General features: G+C 54.2%; 1 protein-coding gene across 5 annotated transcripts in view; it reads left to right on the forward strand.

Annotated features, from left to right (window-relative positions):
* The window catches only part of CRISPLD2 (cysteine rich secretory protein LCCL domain containing 2), a 123,714-nt gene that overhangs the window by 34,813 nt on the left and 71,138 nt on the right, over positions 1-17,763 (forward strand). For all 5 annotated transcript variants that reach the window (XM_025860469.2, XM_025860472.2, XM_025860470.2 and 2 more), the window contains exons 6-12: positions 2,183-2,283; positions 7,428-7,571; positions 8,965-9,025; positions 11,456-11,522; positions 11,983-12,113; positions 13,949-13,992; positions 15,920-15,992. In XM_025860469.2, the coding sequence (XP_025716254.1) occupies positions 2,183-2,283; positions 7,428-7,571; positions 8,965-9,025; positions 11,456-11,522; positions 11,983-12,113; positions 13,949-13,992; positions 15,920-15,992 (621 nt within the window). The remainder of the gene's footprint in view (positions 1-2,182; positions 2,284-7,427; positions 7,572-8,964; positions 9,026-11,455; positions 11,523-11,982; positions 12,114-13,948; positions 13,993-15,919; positions 15,993-17,763) is intronic.

Here is a 17,763-nt window from a genome sequence, read left to right on the forward strand (position 1 = left end):
GAATTGCTGAGGCCAGGAGGAAAGTAGATGCTCTCCGTCAAGTGCCTGGCACGCCTGTGCTGGCCGTGTCTCGGAGCCCACAGGCCCGGCGTGAGGGCGGGAGGATTAGGCCATCGCTGTGGTGGAGGGGGGCACGCCAGCCCCGTGGAAGAGCACTAACGGGCCCACGATGGTGGGATCCCTGGCAGAGTGGCCGGTGGGGCACGAGGGATATTTCAATTCCACTCTGTATAAAAAAGAAAAAAACAATACACGTGAAGATCCTATCAGAAACAGAGCTCTGCCTTTCTCGGCGCCCAGCTGTTTTCTTGAAAAAAAGAATAACGTATGGATGATACACACTAGTCTTAAGTGTGCGGCCCGATAAATCCCACATGTGTCTGCGTGGGCTAGCCGGCGCGGGTGGCCATGACTGAGCCCCAGAGGCTGCGCGTCTCAGGTGGTGGCACAGCGGGGCCGGTTGCCGGCGAGTCCCTTCCTCCCTGTGTCCTCACGTGGCCTTTCTTCAGACTCCCTAGTGTCTCCTCTTTTAGGGACACTAGTCCTGGGGGATCGGGGCCTTATCCCGTGACCTCATTTCACCTCACTTACCTCCTGGGAAGCCCCATCTCCACACACAGCCCCCCTGGGGGTTAGGGCTTCAACGCAGGAATTAGTGGGCGGCCGGGAGACACACATTCAGTCCGTATGATACGTATGTAGCCCTGCAACTACCACCCAGCTCAAGATGGAGCATATTTCCAGGGGCCCAGAATGTCCCCCAGAGGGGCCACCATCTGACATCTGTCTGCATCGGTCAGCGTCTGGTTTGGACCCTCATGCGAATGGACCAGACATGTATGCCCTTTCGTGCCCGGCATCTGCTCAACACCGTGCGTTTGAGATTTATGCACAGTGTTGCCTGTTCAGTGGGCCATTTTGATTGCTGTGTGGTATCCGTGGCCTCTTTCCTCAAGAGTCTGAGCCCCTGGCCTTGCAGGATGCTGAGCCAGGCACCACACCTTCCAACACCAGCAGGGGCCCCTGACCTCCCTGGAAAGCCATCAGAAACGCCACCTGACAAGCTAGTTGATTCAGCAAACGCTCGCAGAGCACGCGACCTTCACCATGAGCGGGGCCCTTGTCTGAGGGCCTCTACGCCATCACTCTGTCACTGCACAACCTCCCGCTGGGGCCCCTGATACAGAGAAGGAGACAGAGGGCCAGGGCTGAGGGCAGCGGTGGGGTCACATGGCGGGCAGGGCTGGGGTCCAACTTGGGGAGTTGCCCTGGACTGCTCAGCGGAGGGAGGCTGAGGGAGGCCAGGGCCAGGCTTAGTTTAGTAGTGGGGCTCTGGATTGCCTTCCTGAGTGAACAGATGGGTGACCAACCAGGTCAACCCTGAAGGAAGTTTCTAGAAGGAATCACAGAGACTGTTCCCTGGTCACGCATGGCTCCAGCCTGTGTGCCAAAGGCCCAGGCTCTGGGAGAGGGGCTTGGGGATACCGCTCCGCACCTGCTACCTGGCCCCCGGAGAACCAGGCCCTGACTGGCCTCCAGTTTTCCTGCCTGGGAACTTCAGAGGGAGGTGGGACGGTGTCCATGACATCAGGAGGGACCTTGGTCCCGACCGCGAGGGCAGAGTGCTCAAAGGCTCTGAGCCCCTCCACTTGCTTGCTGTGTGACCTTGGGCAGGTCACCTAACCTTTTTGAGCCCCAGTGGCCTCCTCTAAAAAAGGATGGAATTCCAGCACGTCCCTCCTGGGTGTCAGAAGGATGGGGGGACCGGGTTGTAGGAGCTTAGTAAACACGAGGTACTCCGTGAAACATGCTGACTTTTACTCCTTTGAGAAACGGCTTAACAGGGGGGGAGCTCAGCAGCTTTCCAGTAGGAAGAGGTTGGGGCTGGGGTGGGGGGCAGTGTTCAGAGTTGTGTAAGGCAGGACACGGGCAGATGTGGGGCCCGGGGGGTGGTAACACACACCCCAACGTGAGGGGACCAAGGTGCTGGGGAGGAAGGATATGTCACAGCTCCTGACCAGCATTCTTCTAGAATTCTCTAGGCTCCGTGCAGTTGCCTCTCCCCCTTTACCCAGCACACACACCCTCCTTCCTCCCCTGGACAGCCCAGGAAGGGGGAGAGGAGGGGCCCCCGGCCCTCGGGCGGCGGCCCCTCCTGATGGTGTTTTTGGTGTGTCCGCAGGGGCAACTGGATCGGAGAAGCCCCGTACAAAACCGGCCGGCCCTGCTCCGAGTGCCCGCCCAGCTATGGAGGCGGCTGTAAGAACAACCTGTGTTACCGAGGTAGGAAGTGACTTCGAAGCCACCCCGAGTGGCTGTCCCCTCTGTCATTGGGTCAAACGGGAAAACGGAACACTGAAGTCAAGGTGCCCCCTCCCCCTGCCTGTGCAGCCATGCGTGGTGGGCAGACCCCCCTCTCCAGTCCTGGGGTTCAGCCCCCTGGCTCCTTGGGGACACGGGGCTGCGCTGGCATGTCCCCCCAGGAGGCCTCTCCTGTGGCCACACCCAGAGCTGGGTGCTGGCCGCACGCACGTCCCTGCTGTCATTGGCGCTCATGGCTTCAATACACAACAAACCAGACGGTGCCCGTCCCAGGTGACCTCCAGGATGGGCAGGGGTGGCCTGCCTCCTTGATGGCCTCCTTCCTTCCACCCTGTTTGCCTTTTGCTGATGCCTCACCTGGATTTGCTGTAAATGTTCACGGTTCCCTTCCTGCTGCGGCCTGGGCAGCTGCCTCGCTTTCAGGGGCCATGTATCTGCCACGTATCCTACCCCTTGTTACTAGTCGGCCCTCTCAGGACGTTTCCACTGTCCCCGCTACTAGAAGTAACATATCCTGGTGCCTAAAGTGTCGCTCACATGTTGCAGCATTTTCTCGGGCTCTGTCCCAGGAGGGATGGAACTGGGCCCGAGGGGCTAACCAGGTGTTTGTGTTCGGGACGTGTTGTCCGCGTGGCTGCCCCAGCAGGCCCTGTGATAGCAGAGGGGGTCTCCCCGAGGCGCTGGCGGGCGGGAGAGGGTGGCTCTCCACGCCAGGCTTTCCCTGTCAGTCTGGTGGGCTCTGGGGTGCAGAAACGGGTGGGCTAGGGTGGGGGTCCCAGACCCGGTCACGGCCCAGGGGCCCTGTTGTCTCGGCTAGCTCTTCACTGCTGGTTCTGCCCATCATGGGGGCCGAGGGGCAGGAGGTGCAAGGATCTGGACGTGAGACAAACGTGTTTGTGCTGCTCCCTGGGTTGTGTGTCATCCACGGGCAGTGGAGTGTCCAAGGGGCAGACTTCAAGGCTGGTTCTCAGACCCCTCAGTCGCTCTGCCCAAAGATGGGCATGACAACACCAGGCTTCCGTTGGGTACGTCAGGCTCCAGTGAGGGAGTCCGCGCATTCGGTATGGATGTATTAGCACCTGCTGCGTGCAGAACGTTGCCGGGTGGTATCTATGGGGATGATCATGGGACCTGACACTTAAGGCCCTACCCTCAAAAGACTGGGGTCCAGTGGGGTCATGGCCATGAGCATGTCACTGACATGTGTCTTCCCAGGGAGCTTACAGCAAGAGCATCGGCTGTCATCCAGCAGGGTCAGGGAAGGCCTCCTGAGCAGGTGGCCGTCGAGGAGGGAGATGCAGCCTCAGGGTGAGAGCAGGGGAGGGTGCTTCCCACAGCGGCCAGAGCACCTGCAGGCGCCTGTAGGTATGAGGGAGGCGTGGTCATGAGCCCGGGAGATAGGGAAGCTTGTTAACTGTGATTTCTCCCGTTGGCCCACCCCTCTTCTCTGTCTCCGAGGCGGGGCTCCACATGCTTGTTTTTAGTGAACCCCCCCGCCCCGGATATCCCCGCTCCGAAGCCTGCATTCACGAGACACGGGTTCTAGAGCCCGGCACATCTGCTTTAGGAACAGCACGCCGACCACATTCCGGCCGCGGGACCCTGGGCAGGCCGCCCCCTCTGTCTGAGCCTCAGTCTCCCTGCCTGGAGGTGGGGGTCAGGGCAGGACGAGATCGTGGGTGGAGGCTGCTGTCTGGGCCCTTACCTGTGTCCCTGGCAGGCAGGGCCTGTGGCTCCTGTCCAGTCCCCCAGGATGGGTGAGTCCCCTGTCAGATCCTGAGCGCTGATTTGGGGACCGAGGGAGAGCAAGGCCCGTTGAGGCTTCTCCTTGGGTCTCCCGCTGTTCTTTGCTCCAGCCTAATCTCGTCATAGGGCTGTTTTCAGGGCCCGTCAGCCCCTCTGTGAGGGGCTTCAGGCTCACAAGCCTGAGCTGCTCAGGCTAGGGATTGTCTCCATGGTTACCGGAGGTGCGTACTTGGGCAAACTGCATGCTCTCTTTGGGCCTCAGTCTGCCCCTCTGTAACAGTGGCAGTAAGAGTCCGTCTGTAGAAGCTTTGCTGGGAGGGTGCAGAGAGAAGGATGTGGGTTGCTAACACAGCAGGCCACACATAGTGCCTAATAAACACACTCATTACCCTCTCGGAGAAGTGCGGGTGGGGAGGTATGACTGCCCTTAGCACCTTGCATGGGGTCCTTCCTCACCTGGTGGGGACTGTAGGCCCTCTCCCTGCCTGGGGGCCTCATCCATGTGGTGAACCCTTCCCCTCCTTGGAAACACAGCTCTGGTGTCACACCTCCTCCAGGGAGCCTTCCCTGACTACACAGGCAGTGCACCTGCTTCTGTGCTCTTTCTGCCCCCAGACTCTCCTGGAACCCCAATCACCTGTTGTTCCAACTGTCAGTTTGCTCTGGGGGCTCTAGGGTCATGGAGCAGATGTGTTCTGAATGCATCTACTGCCCATACACACAGAGGGTCGTTTTCAAAGAACACATGCACACAAAGACACCTCAGATGCTGGGTTACCCACCCAATGAAGCCTTTGTGCTTGTTTCTTTATTTTTGGTGGAAAACACCCAAGTCCCCTTGGCAGGCATCCCAGCTTTCTCAGCTAACTAGGCAGAAAATCTCCTGTAAAGCAGCTTATCTGCATAAGCTACTTAATAAGCACTGACTGAGGGTGCCTGGCAAGGCCTTGACCTATAATGGAGATGGAGCAGGATTAAAGATAGACCATTCGAGACGTTTCCATCCCTCCAGCCTGAAACCGTGAAACCGTGTGGTGATCAAGGGTGTGGGCTTCATGGACAGGCAGCTTGACACTCAGCTATGTGAGCTTGGGCAGGTAGCTTAGCCTCTCTGAGCCTCAGTTTTCTGGTCTGTGAAATGGGGCTGATCAGGTCTCCTAGGGAGCGAGGAGAGCACACCAAGGAAGCATCGAGCTGGCAGGGAATCATTCAGTGTGTGCCCAGTACACGTTAGCCACGAGCTCTGTCCCTACCTACAGAACCAGGTAGGAATCTGCAGGCCGATGTAAGCAATGCTGTGGGGCCCGAGACCCCTGGTCCGGAGCTGGATGGTGCGCACAGTAACCTTGTGGTGAACTTGGGCATGGAATTTCCCCAGGCCTGCACTGCTCCACACAGGGGATCTTAATTAGGATGTGCTCAAATACAGCCTGTCCTCTGGGTAAGCATTCCACTTTTCATGTGTGTGTCTGAGGGCAAGGACTGTCTGCCCATTTTCTTAAATAGTGAGCCCTCAAATGCTTTAGACGGCTTTACCAAACTATATTCGGCTGAATAAAGCCACGATTATGAGGTATAAAAATCCTAAAGGCCAGTGGAAGAAAACCCGGCTCATTCCAGAGATAGCTCTGGCTTTCGGTGAAGGGCAAAGCTGAATGGCCACATTGACGGGAAGAGCAGACCAGAGACAGAAGATGTGGACCGAACGGCGTTTGCAAACCCAGTGTCTTCGTAAAGATTTTGCCTCGGGCTTTTGGCTCCAAGCGGTGCTTTCAGAATTCTCATCATGAAGGTCTTTAAACTCAGCTGGGACTCTTTTCTTCTCTCTTTCCCCTCCCCCCCCCGAAAGAACTCAAAGAGAGAATTCTTTAAGGGTTAGCTCATCCTTCATTTAGCAGATTTTGTTGAGCAAAATTGTAGATGGGAGTTGGGTGTCTGGGGGTGGGGGCAGGGGGGTGGGTGAAGCAGGCTGGTTCCTGGCCCCAGGGGGTTTGCAGCTGGTGGGAGGGGCAGGTGGTGGTGGCCTCATGGCTGTCAACAGAGCTCTGATAAGGATGGCATTGGGGCTCAGGACTGCCATCCGCCTCCAGCTTAAATCCCACTCCCTCTCCTCACCTGGGGTGGCGGCTGTGCGTGGGGTGGGGGGCACCGGCCCGTGAAACAGATGCATCGCATCCCAGCCTTGAAAAGCCCTGGAGAATTGGCCCTTGATTTGGATCCTTGTTTTGCAGAGCCACAAAACCCCTGGTCCCCCTTTGGAGCTGAGAGGTCGTTGCTCCTAAGGAGAAATGGGAGTGAGCCTAGGGAGTTCATGAGCACTTGCTGCTGCTTGAATTTGAATCCCATGCCACAGAGAGGCCCAGGAGGGGCTCCCAAGGCGGGGGTTACCAGCTCTGGTCCTCAGACACCCTTGGGGAATGGGTGTGCACACTAAAGGTGAGAGGGCTCCCCCCCTCGCCCCACCAAGGTTCGCATCAGTTAGTCCTTGACAAGGCCTTGCAAGCAGGTAAAAACAGCAAGACTTTCCTGTGCATTGGCTGAATTTACAGTTGGGTACCCTGATGGCCTACAAGTGGGTTCTGATGAGTGCCCACAGGTGTCTCTCAGGAGAAAAGCTGGAAGATGCTCATGAGAAATGGAATTTGTTTGGTTAATTAACATGTGTTAAACCTGGGGGTTGTGGTCATGGTTGGAGAAGAGATAATACTGGGGGTGGAAAACATACCGGGACCCGATGGAGTAACTGTTTTTAACCTGGAATTGGGTCTTTGGCTGGTTGTACACGTTGGGCAGTGAAGCTTCAGTGCAGAGAAAGGCGTTGGCTTGGTTGAGTGATGACTCACAGAGGTGCAGAACGGAGCAGAGTGTGCCCGAGGCCGGGGCGCAGCGTGGTCCAAGGACACTGACGCGGGTCATCGGACTGAGGAAGACCCCTCTCCCAGTGAATACCGGGGGCCAGGGGGACCTCAGGGCAGACAGTGCCAGGTTGGGGTCAGAGGGTGAGGCAGCCTCCTGAAGCTGCTTCCTTGGGCAGGTGGTGGCGTGCGGGAGGAGGGACGAGAAGCCGTTCTGATCACCCAGGTGCGGCACTGGGGTTTGCGCCTCCGGTCGGCCCGGCTGCTCCTGGGTCCAAGGCAAACACGGCGCGCAGAGAGCCCGGCCGCCTTGCCTTGGCTGTAGAACTCCCCCCGCCGGCCCTGCTCTGAAGTGTAACTTTCTCTCTGCCGCTGAAGCGACCCGTTGTGACCGTGAACCTCAAGCCAGTGCACTTTCCCAGTTGCCGTTTACCCCGCAAAGTGCATTTCTGTTGACCTCCCCCCACCCACCATGTTCTCTTCTTCACCCTCTGCGCTCTTAAGAAGAGACGTACAGCCCCAAACCTGAAACGGACGAAATGAATGAGGTGGAGGTGGCTCCCATTCCCGATGAGAAGCCCGTCTGGGTCCAGCCGAGGGTGGTCAGACCCACGAAGCCCAAGAAAGCACCCGCGGTGACCTACATGAGTGAGTCGGGGCTCTGTCCTCTGCCCTCGGGCTGCCTCCGCTGGGGGGGCGGGGGGGGGGAGGCCTGAGAGGTCTCCAGGTCAGCAAACAGTGGGGAACGGGGCGGGGTGTAGCTGCAAAACGCAGCCCTAAGACATTTTTAAAAAATGATATTTTTAAGTCGTTTCCAAAGCAAGCATCATAGGAGTGGTGTTTGGGTGGTGTCCCCCCCCCCGCCGCCCCCCGGCAGCATTTCAAGGTTAGCCCAAGGTTAGCGCCTTTCAAAGGGGGCCTGGGCTAAAACTGGGTTCTTCTGGAGGTTCCAGCGGGACGAGCATCCCCGGGGCCATCTCCGGTGGGCTCTGCCTCTTCTTCACCACATACTGGCTGGTGACTCGGACCCCCACTGGCCTCCGTGAGACTTGGTTTGCTCATCCATACAAGGGGGCAGCAAGGCCCCTGCGGGGTTGCTGTGGGGATCATGTGCAGTAGTGGGGGCCACCCAGGGTCAGCTCTGAGCTCGTTACCACGGTGCCTTTCAGGGCTCCCCTCGAGGCTCCTGGAGGCCCCCAGATGCAGAATATTGTTGTGCTCACCCCTCGCCCGGCTTTCCCCTGCCCTGCACGCACACTCACCTCGCAGCTTCCCCTTCTTTTTGCCCTCACCTGCCCCGGCTGGAGCTCAGTGTTCCATGTCCCCGATGTAGCCCCTTTATGGAAGGTTCGGGGCTCCCGGGGGCATTTTTGTATGGGCACAACACAGGCCTGGGCTGTCCGCCTGGGATTCTCTGTGTCCCCTGAGCCTCCAGTAGCATAAAACGGGGCTCCCCCACCCTGAGCAAGGCCGAGCTCGTGCTCATGTTTCTCCGCACACCCCCTAGTTTTTTGGGCTGCTCTGTCCCTGCCCTGCCTGACCAGTCTCTGTCCTTGTGGGCCTGACAGTGTCACTCTATCAAACTGTCACACTATGCCAAGATTCTGATGTGTCCCTAGAAAACAAACAAGGAGAGCTTGACAGAACTCATCTTGGCTGGAGAAGGCCTGTGAGTCCCACCCTTCTGGAACCCTCTGGGGCTTCGGGGCCTGTGGTGTGGGCCAGGCCCCCTTCCAAGGCCACACTGACTTTCTCCGTGAATGCTCGCAGAAAGAGCACCCATGGCACTTGTCCCCGCTGCTCCTCTGAACCTCAGAGGAGGGGAAGGCACGCGTCCGAGGTCACGCGGCTACTCTGAAGGGCCGGGTCTGGGATGCGAACCTCGCAGCTGACGCCTGCAGCCATTGGGCAGTGCTTCTGCTCAGATTATGACATGGATACCAGGATGTTCCAGAAAGTTCGTCAGAGTGCGGGCTGGTGTCTCTTACCTCAGACCGATCCCCCTGTTTGTGTGACGTGCGTTCTTGAACTTCTCTCCTAGCCCAAGTTGTCCGATGTGACACCAAGATGAAGGACAAGTGCAAAGGGTCCACGTGCAACAGGTAAGGTCTGGGCTGGACCCCTCTGGTGCCTTTGAAGGGTCTGCTGTGGGTTGTGGGTCGGGTCATAAGTTAGACTGACCGTGATGTCTCCAAGGTCCCTCCGACTTGCACCATTTATTAAGAGCTTGGCCCACCACGAAGGTGATCTGTGTCTCTCAGCCCAGAGCAGGGCTTCTGAACTTCGGCGCTCCTGACACTTAGGGCCAGATGATTCTCAGGGGTGGGGCTGTTCCGTGCCCTGTAGGGTACTGAGCAGCATTCTGGCCTCAACCCACTGGATGGCAGGAGCACCCCCACCTCCAGCTGTGATGATTAAAAATGGCACCAGAAATTGCCCCCCGTCCCGGAGGGGTAAAATCACTCCCAGGTGGTAATAACCTTTGACTAGGGAGTTGGCCCAGGCTCTGGGTCTCCATTCACCTGGACAGAAATTGCAGTTAAGTATTCCGTCCCCAGTGGGGAGGAGGGGCCTGAATCGTGGATGCTCCCGGTTATCGGCCCGCAAAGAGCCCCCAGGCTGTAGATGTGCAGATAGCAGGTGTGCTGTAGACATGGAGACCTCACGAGGTGTGTGTGAAGAGGGTCACAGGGTGGCCCGGGGCGCTGTGCAGGGGACGTTAGGCCGGGCCCACTGTATAACCTGATCTTCCCAAAGCTGGAGGAAGACCTGCCGGGGTGTTCCCCCAAAGTCGAATGAGGTCAGCTAGCTGATGGACCCACTCTGCATTGTCCGTTCAGACGTTGCAGAATGGTTGCCAAGAAGGGCGGGTTTGGTTTTGGCCGGGCAGCTGCTAGGCTGCTCTTCCCGGCAGCAGAGGGCCAATGTGTGCGGTGGCCTCACGCAGAGCCTCGGGCTCACGGTCGGAAAACCGTGTCCGCGGTAGAGAGTGGTCCTTAGTCTTCTTCCTCCGGCTTCTAGGAGCCGTCCCTCTAAAGGTGAATCATGCTATTTACAAGAGAGGGTAGCAGCTCCTACTTCATGCCACGGGGCATTGGAATTTGGTTTGCTGGGAGAGCGCCCCCCCTTGGACTTGGGCAGGAGTGTCCGGAAGTTGACTTTGAGCGACCCGGGCTGAGGTCGCTCGAGGGCTGGCGCATCCCACAAGCAGCTGGCTGGCATGTACTGCAGAAAAGCAGCCAGCTTACTGGTGAGATCAGCAACATGTGGCACTGAGGGGTGGTGGCTCACCTGTCCCCGTGCATGGCTCCAGGGCATCTGGAACGCTGAGTGGTCCCTTTGTGATGACGTGCCTTTCTGTATTTCTGTACCACAAGCTGGAGAGGAGGGCATCACCCCTGAGTAGTCAGTGGGAAAAAATTATGAGGCTCGGAGAACATCCATCAGATAGCACTGAGAAAGTTCCGGAGTCGGGGGTAGCTGGGACCCTCCTCAAGCAGGGAGGACTATTCAAGTCCTCCAGTCAAGAACTGTAACTCCCCCACCTGCAGACACAAGCATGTCCACAGTCTGTCTCCTCGAAGGCAACCCATCACCTGGTGTTTTGACAAAAATAATATTTACTGGGTCTTTCCCCCCCGCCCCCCGCCGACTTTAAAAGGTATTCTTGTTCATGGTAAGTAATTCAGGAAAACACCACCACCACCAATGTTTAAAGGAAATAAATGAATGAATGAATGAATGAATGAATGAATGTCCCAGCATCTCCTGGATATATCCGTAGCAGTCTGATGTAGTCCCTTCCCCTGTGTTTTCTGTGCGCTGTGGGGTGACTCCTGCTTCTGCTTACACTCGTGCCTGACGGCTTTCATTTAAGATTTCCCAAAGTCAAATATTTTTCAAAGACTTCATTTCTAAGGGAAATTCCTTTGACAGTGCTGGCTTATTTCTAGTTTTTCACAATTATAAACACTTGGAATAACACGTGGGTCTGACTTTCCAACCTCTGGCTTGGGTTATATGCTCATAAGGCAAGTTCAAGAACAGGAGGATATGAATTTTTTAAGGCTTTCTGGAAAGATTAATTTATGCATTTCGTGGGCAGGAGCATCACCATTGGATTTTATTCTATTAAAAAACAAAAAACAAGAAAACCCTGCAGATCGACACCTAGAAAGAGGCATCTCCTTTCAAGTTGCATGTTTTTTGATGATGTTTGAGGATTTTTTTTTTTTTTTTTTGGTGCCTTTAAAGCCACTTTTCTTTCTTCTGTGAATTGTCCTTCTGTTCGTATCTCTGCCTTCAACACGAATCTTAAACACAGGAAAAGAAAGGTTGAATCTGGAATAGTGTTGGTGTGAACTGCAGCCTGGGTAAATCACGACTTGCTGGGACACAGTGGATTTTGTGTCACCAGAACTTCTCTTTGATGTAATAGTAGAGCTCTTGAAGGAGACGAACCTGGATAAATTCCTGGTGAGATTCCCTCACCATGTTCACCTCTGAAAACCCTCTGTTTTCTCCTCCATCAGGTACCAGTGCCCCGCAGGCTGCCTGGACAGCAAGGCAAAGGTCTTCGGAACTCTGTTCTATGAAAGTGTAAGTGCCCTGTGTGGACGCCCGTCATGTGCTCGTCATTTGTAAGGGAGGCTGGGGGTTTTCACGCGGTGGGATTTTCTTTCCGCCCCTCAGTCCCAGAGCCGATCCGTGCCTATCTCTGGGCACACAGACTAGTAAAGCCACTTTGGGGACCTGGGGCTCACCCTCGTGAAGGTCAGTCTCCGTCCTAGACAGAGCATTAACATGCTCCACTGGATGTAGAGAAAGGGCTGTTTGTCACTGCTCTTAGTTTGTAAAGCCCCTCGGATGAGTTTTCTGAGATAAGCAACCCCAGGAACAAAAACGTGTTCTAGGGAAAGGTGAGTCAGAAATGGGGTGAGATTTGGCCGGATGTCTCGGCTTTTTGTGGGTTGAGGACAAACATCCTGATCGTCTCGAAAGAAGCCTGGACAAAGATGAATCCAGCTGTACTTACGGTGCCCCCCCCCCCTGCCCCCAGTCATCCAGCATATGCCGGGCCGCCGTTCACTACGGAATCCTGGACGGCAGAGGTGGCCTGGTGGACGTCACCCGGAACGGGAAGGTCCCCTTCTTTGTCAGGTCTGAGAGGAATGGCGTGGAGTCTTTGAGGTAACTACTCTGGGATGAGGATTCCTTAACACTGTTTTTTTTCTGGTTATGAAACTGTTGTCGAAATTTCGAAAAGCACCGAACAATATAAAGAAGCGGGGGAAAAAAACTATAAAGATGAACTTAACTCCGTAGCTCAGAATTCATCCCCCACAGGCGATTTCCCATCTCTCCCCTGAGTGGGTTTTCCTGTGTTTCATTTGGGCCGAGTTTTGACCCTTGCTTTTCTTCCCATCCTGGACTTTATAGGTTTATTCTTGATGAGCATTTTTTTCTTCCTCAAGAATGAGGCTTTTCATTTTTTAAATACACTGACTTTTTTGGGCAAGATTCTGTTTTTCAGGTAAGGTCTGCAGATGGATGCAGGACAGGCCGTCCTCCCCATCCTGACTTTCTAGGGAGCGGTGGGGGAGGCCACATCGTGGTCTGTCTGTAGAGTCAGAGGCATAAAGGAACCTGGGAGCATGGAGCCCAAGAGTGGCCAAACAGACCTGGCTCTTTTCTCACTAACCCCTCCCCCCGCCACACCCATGACCTTGGGGCAGTTTCTCCATCCCTTCTGGGTGTAGCACCTCACTCATTAAAGAGGGCCCTGGTAGGACCTTAGCTGGCTGACACCCAGCTAGTCCACAGAGCTACTGCCAGCCAATTTTTTACATGATGCAACTCCCACCGTTGCTAGGAAAGCTCTGTTACCCAGAGACCTGAGAACATGTGCCGCCCGCCCCCCCATGCCCAGGAGACCCCCCCCCCCCCCATCTAGAATCTAGTGCCCAGACCAGCAGGGACATTGGGGACCCTGCCTCAGCTCCCTACAGCCTTGGGCCATGGCGCATCGCCTCAAGAGAGCTTCCCCGTGTCGGTGCCCATCCCAGGTCTGCAGCAAGGACCACAGTGGCCAGAGCCCCTGTATGTGATCCAAGGAGCTCCACTCAGGACACTTCAGAAACCACATGAGTCATTCCCCTTTGAAAGGCCTGCTTCTTCAAGAGGTCTTGCAAAATTCCCTCTTCATCCTAGCTAGGGACTCGGGGGTTGTATAAACACGAGCAAGGAAGTCTAAACGGAAGCAAAGAACATATTCTCGGAGGCCGAGTGACTTAACGCGGGCCACGCAAGGCTCAGCATGGGCACCAAGGGTGCAGCAGGCTGGCGGGGTCTGGGCCCCGCATGGCCTGACACGCTTGTCCTGGAGCCACTTCTGGGCCCTCCCAGCGGCCAACTTTGTATCTGGAGCAGGGTTCTTTGCGTTTTAGGGAATCTGCAAACATTGAAACAAAGCAAATCAAAGCTTTATTTTCTCTAACCTTTAATTGAAACGTAGTATTTCCTGCCAGTATGAATTTTGGCCCCAAACCAGAGTAGCATTAGCAGGGCCAGCAACTCTCTCACTGAGAGAAATCTCGTTGCTGCAGACATCTGAAAACACAGTTTCTGCCATCATTACCCTGAAAGGATCGCGGTTTAGAAGACTCGCCTCTCGATTGTGTGTTTACTGCATTCACAAGGAACCACAGCTATTACTTGAATGCAAAGTCGTTTTAATACTTGGATAACAATGTCACTAATAACTGGATCCCTGTTTATCTTTTAAATTTATTGTATGCCTCTTAAAGTCATTATTCTGAGAAGGGGTCCATAGGCTTCCCCAGCCTGCCAGAGGGGTTCTTGGCACAGAGAAGGTTAACGAGCCCCACTCTGGAATGGGCTTTCAGGCTGATGGGAAACAAGTAGGAAAATATAAAGTTGAGGCTGAAAATAAAAACAAACGCAAGAGCAATCTTGAACTTTTAGAAATGATTCTGTTTGCATTTACCTCATGTTTTCTTTTCCAGCAAATACAAGCCTTCCAGCTCATTCGTGGTATCAAAAGTAAAAGGTAAGCTGGCCATTTTTTTATGTGACTGTAATACACAGGTTATCTTGGGTTTCCCTGGAGATTTCATTTTCCTTAGCTATTGATTAAATGTGTTTGATCGCTGTTAATATTGCCGTTCTCAGCACTATAAAGGTTTTTTGAAGGGGTTCCTGACGAGGTCAGTTCTTTACTTTCTAAACACGTCTGAACTTGGTATTGGCCGTAAATTGCTAAACCAGAAACAGGACCAGGGCTCCCAGCTGAGTGTCACAGAAATACTAATGCCTGGGTCTAGAGTACCTGATAGGGAGAGTCCATTTCTACTGGTCGACAGTAGCAGCCGGAGCCCTGTGTTGAGAAGGGTGCTGAAGCCCCATTCTTGGCTCATCATAAAACGGCTTGGTAGACCAGTGACGCCTGCCATGAACTTCAAAGGGAAACACAAGAAAGCACGTGGCACATACTTGCCATCTCTGGCCTAGCTTTTCTATTGCCTATATTTTCTATTGCCTATGTATTTGCCTATTGCCTAGGACATATTCATTTGGCAAGGTGGGGTGCATCCATGGGAGAGTATGCTATAAGCAGAGGTGGAGCTGTGAGTTCTGGTTGCCCAGACTTGGCACTTGACTGGAAGTTTCAGGCAAGCGGAGATGGGGGGGGGACCCTGCCCAGCCCCTTCCTCAGGAAATTGACCTACAGACCCTTCCTTTCCTTTGGGAAATCGTTTTTTTCGTCAAAGGCCCTGGATGCAGGAATATCTAGTTAGATGTCTTTATAAAAACATGTAGCAACTTTTTTTCCATTTTACAAAAATAATGCCTATTTATTCCAGATAATTTAAAAATACAAAGAAGCATTAAAAAAAAAAAAAAGGATTTGGCGCAGATTCCACCGCTCAGAGATAACATTGTGAACATTTTGGTGGATACCTTTATAGTTTATTTTCCCTATGATTAACAGTATTTGTACTGGTAATACATTGATACACTTTTAAAAATTGAAATAGAATTACATACGTTTGGTCACCTGAGTTTTTAAAAAATAGTAATGTATCAGGAAGATACTTCTGTGCCTTTAAGTGGTGTTCTCAACCTAATTTTAATGACCTCCCCTGCCTTCCGTTGTATAGCATCCCGTGGTATACAGAACCAATCCCCTTTGTCGGACTGCTACATAGATCCCTGGCCCATCCAAATGATAGGCTGGACCAGGGGTTGGCAAAAACAACCACCCTGAGGGGCAAATCCTTCCTGCGTCTGTCTTTGTAAATAAAGTTTTATTGGCACACATTTGCACCCATTCATTTACACATCCTTGTTAGCTGGTTTCTGCTACAATAGCAGAGTTGAGTAGTTGCAACATAGTCCATAGGGCCACAAAGCCAGAAATATTTAGCCTCTGGCCCTTTGGGAAAAGTTTGCCAAGCCCTGGACTAGCTGAGGACATGCTCTCAGAGACCACAGGTGACCAGTATTAGAGCCACTTTCTTACCTCTGTTGTTAAAAACAAGTGACCTTGAAGAAGAGCCCTAGACCCAAAATCAGAAACCCAGCCTCCCACCATGTCCCGTGCAGACTCAGGGTGGTCTCCGGCCTTTGGGCCTCTGCTTCCTCCTCTGTATAATTAGAATAATACTTGCCGTGAGGAGAAGGTAGGGGAGCAAATAAAAGGTATCATTGGTCCCATGGAAAAACTGCTGAGGGTGATAACACTCCTGAGCTGTAGACACACTCAGGCCATGGGGCATCTCATCCCTTGAGAGCCCGGAGATGAGGTGCCCGTGGGAGCTAGGGCTCGGCACCTGCTGGCTCCTTCTCCCACGTTAGTTCGAGGGTCCCGTGAGCCCCGAGGACCTGGTTGTCCGAAGGGCCATCTCACAGGTCGGAGGCCTGAGACCCAGGCTTGCCAACGGGCTGACCGTTTCCCGCCGTGTTCCTGTCCCCAGTGCAGGACCTGGACTGTTACACCACTGTTGCTCAGCTCTGCCCGTTCGAGAAGGCGGGGACCCACTGCCCCAGGTAAGGCTCACTGGCATCTGGTTTTGCAAACAGAGGGGTGGAGAGAAGGAGGCATCGGGCTGAGTTGGGGGTCATCTCATGCAGCGAAGCACGACCGAGTTCTAGGTGTGGCCCCTTTGTGCGGACACTCAGAAAACCGACTGCTTTGTGCTCAGAGCCACAGACCCGCTGGGCCTCTCCCTAGACCTCTGGTTCTCAACCCTGGCTGTGGGGTGGACGTGTCTGAGGGGCATCAGTAGGACAGATTCCCGGGGCCCCTGCCCAGACCACTGAGATCTGAGTCTCAGGGAGTGGCCCAGCGGGGCATCCCTGTAATAGGAGCTTCATGGTGCCATTTGTCCCCTTTAAATCAGCTCCTTGATTCTTGTGCTTCATCTGTGGCATTTTCTCTGGGTCACTTTAGAACCGGCTCATTATACCCCAGCTTTTCTGAGGTGTAACTTGCACACGATAAAATCCACCCACTGTAAGTATACAATTCGATGGGTCTTGACACACGTATCCCGTCATACCGCCACCACCACAGTCGAGTGTCCATCATGCCAGAAACTTGCCTTGAATCACCCCTCTCCCTCCACCCCCTCCCACCCACGTCCCTGCCAGCCACTGGTTTACGTTCCGTCACTGTAATTGTCTAGCATTTCACAGAAACGGAGCCATCACAGGATGTAGACTTTTGTGTCTGGCTTCTTTCCCTCCGTGTAATGCTCTTGAGATCCATCGGTGCTGCGAGCACATCGGTGGTGCCTTCTCTCTTGTGGCCCTGTGGGGTTCTAGTCTGTGCACGGACCACGGTCTGTCTAAGGAGAAGGTTTTACGTGCGTGATTTTTGGGGGATGATGCATCATGACGTAAAGTGACATTTGATAACATCTGCCTCTCGAGTACCTGTTAGGTCCTCAAGTACCTTAGGTCCCTGGAAGCTGTGGACCCTTCTCCTGGGCCTCGAGGCCTATGGATTTTCCTGCAGACTGAGCTTAAAACTAACATGCGGACCCCCCTAAGGTGTGAGCAAGGAAGAGCCCCAGGAGGGTGCCAGTGAGGGACAAGACCCTGGGCGGGGACCCTGGCTCCTCCCCTCTATGGCTCACATTTCTCTTGGGGCTTTCGCACAGCTCCCACCGCCACTGCCACCACCACGCTGATCGCCTTTGAATGTTCAATCAGGGATAACAACCTTTTATTAAATATTAAATAGCTAACCCAAATCTTAAAGAGAAGGAAATTACTTCAGAAAACACAAAGGAACAACAACAAAAACTTGACGTGCTGCAAGTATAGGAAATACAGGTTTCTGACCTGCCATTCTCGAAAAAGTAGGAAAGGATTTTCTTGCCCAAATTCTTTTTTAAAATCTCGCGCAGACATCCTGCTCCCGTCCTACCACCCTGACCCCTCCTTCCCGCCCCCAGACTGTTTTAACTTCCCAGTGCCTTTGTCTGGGCCCTCTCCCCTGCCAGAATCCTGTCTGCCTTGGGGCCACATGGTTTCCGGCTGCCATCTTGGTTCCAGCAACACGGTGTGCTCTTCCAGATAAAGGCAAAAAACCTTTTCTTAAGTGAAGGTCATGCTTTTTCCCGGTTTGAGTCTCTCACACCACCTAGGGCCCACCCATTTCCAGTTTGAGGGGCTCTCTTCCTCTTCTATGCCTCCAGCAGGGATGTGGTGACTGACCAGTGGTGATCTAACCCCTTCCGCCTCAGGTTATCAGTGCCCCGTCCCTGGAAACAGTTTGACTCACTGAGGTGAGGGCCCTCCACCCTCTCCTCCC

The sequence above is a fragment of the Callorhinus ursinus genome, unplaced genomic scaffold (assembly GCF_003265705.2).
Source record: "Callorhinus ursinus isolate GAN/ISIS: 27379988/994484 unplaced genomic scaffold, GSC_fseal_2.0 scaffold46, whole genome shotgun sequence".
Taxonomy (NCBI): Eukaryota; Metazoa; Chordata; class Mammalia; order Carnivora; family Otariidae; genus Callorhinus; species Callorhinus ursinus.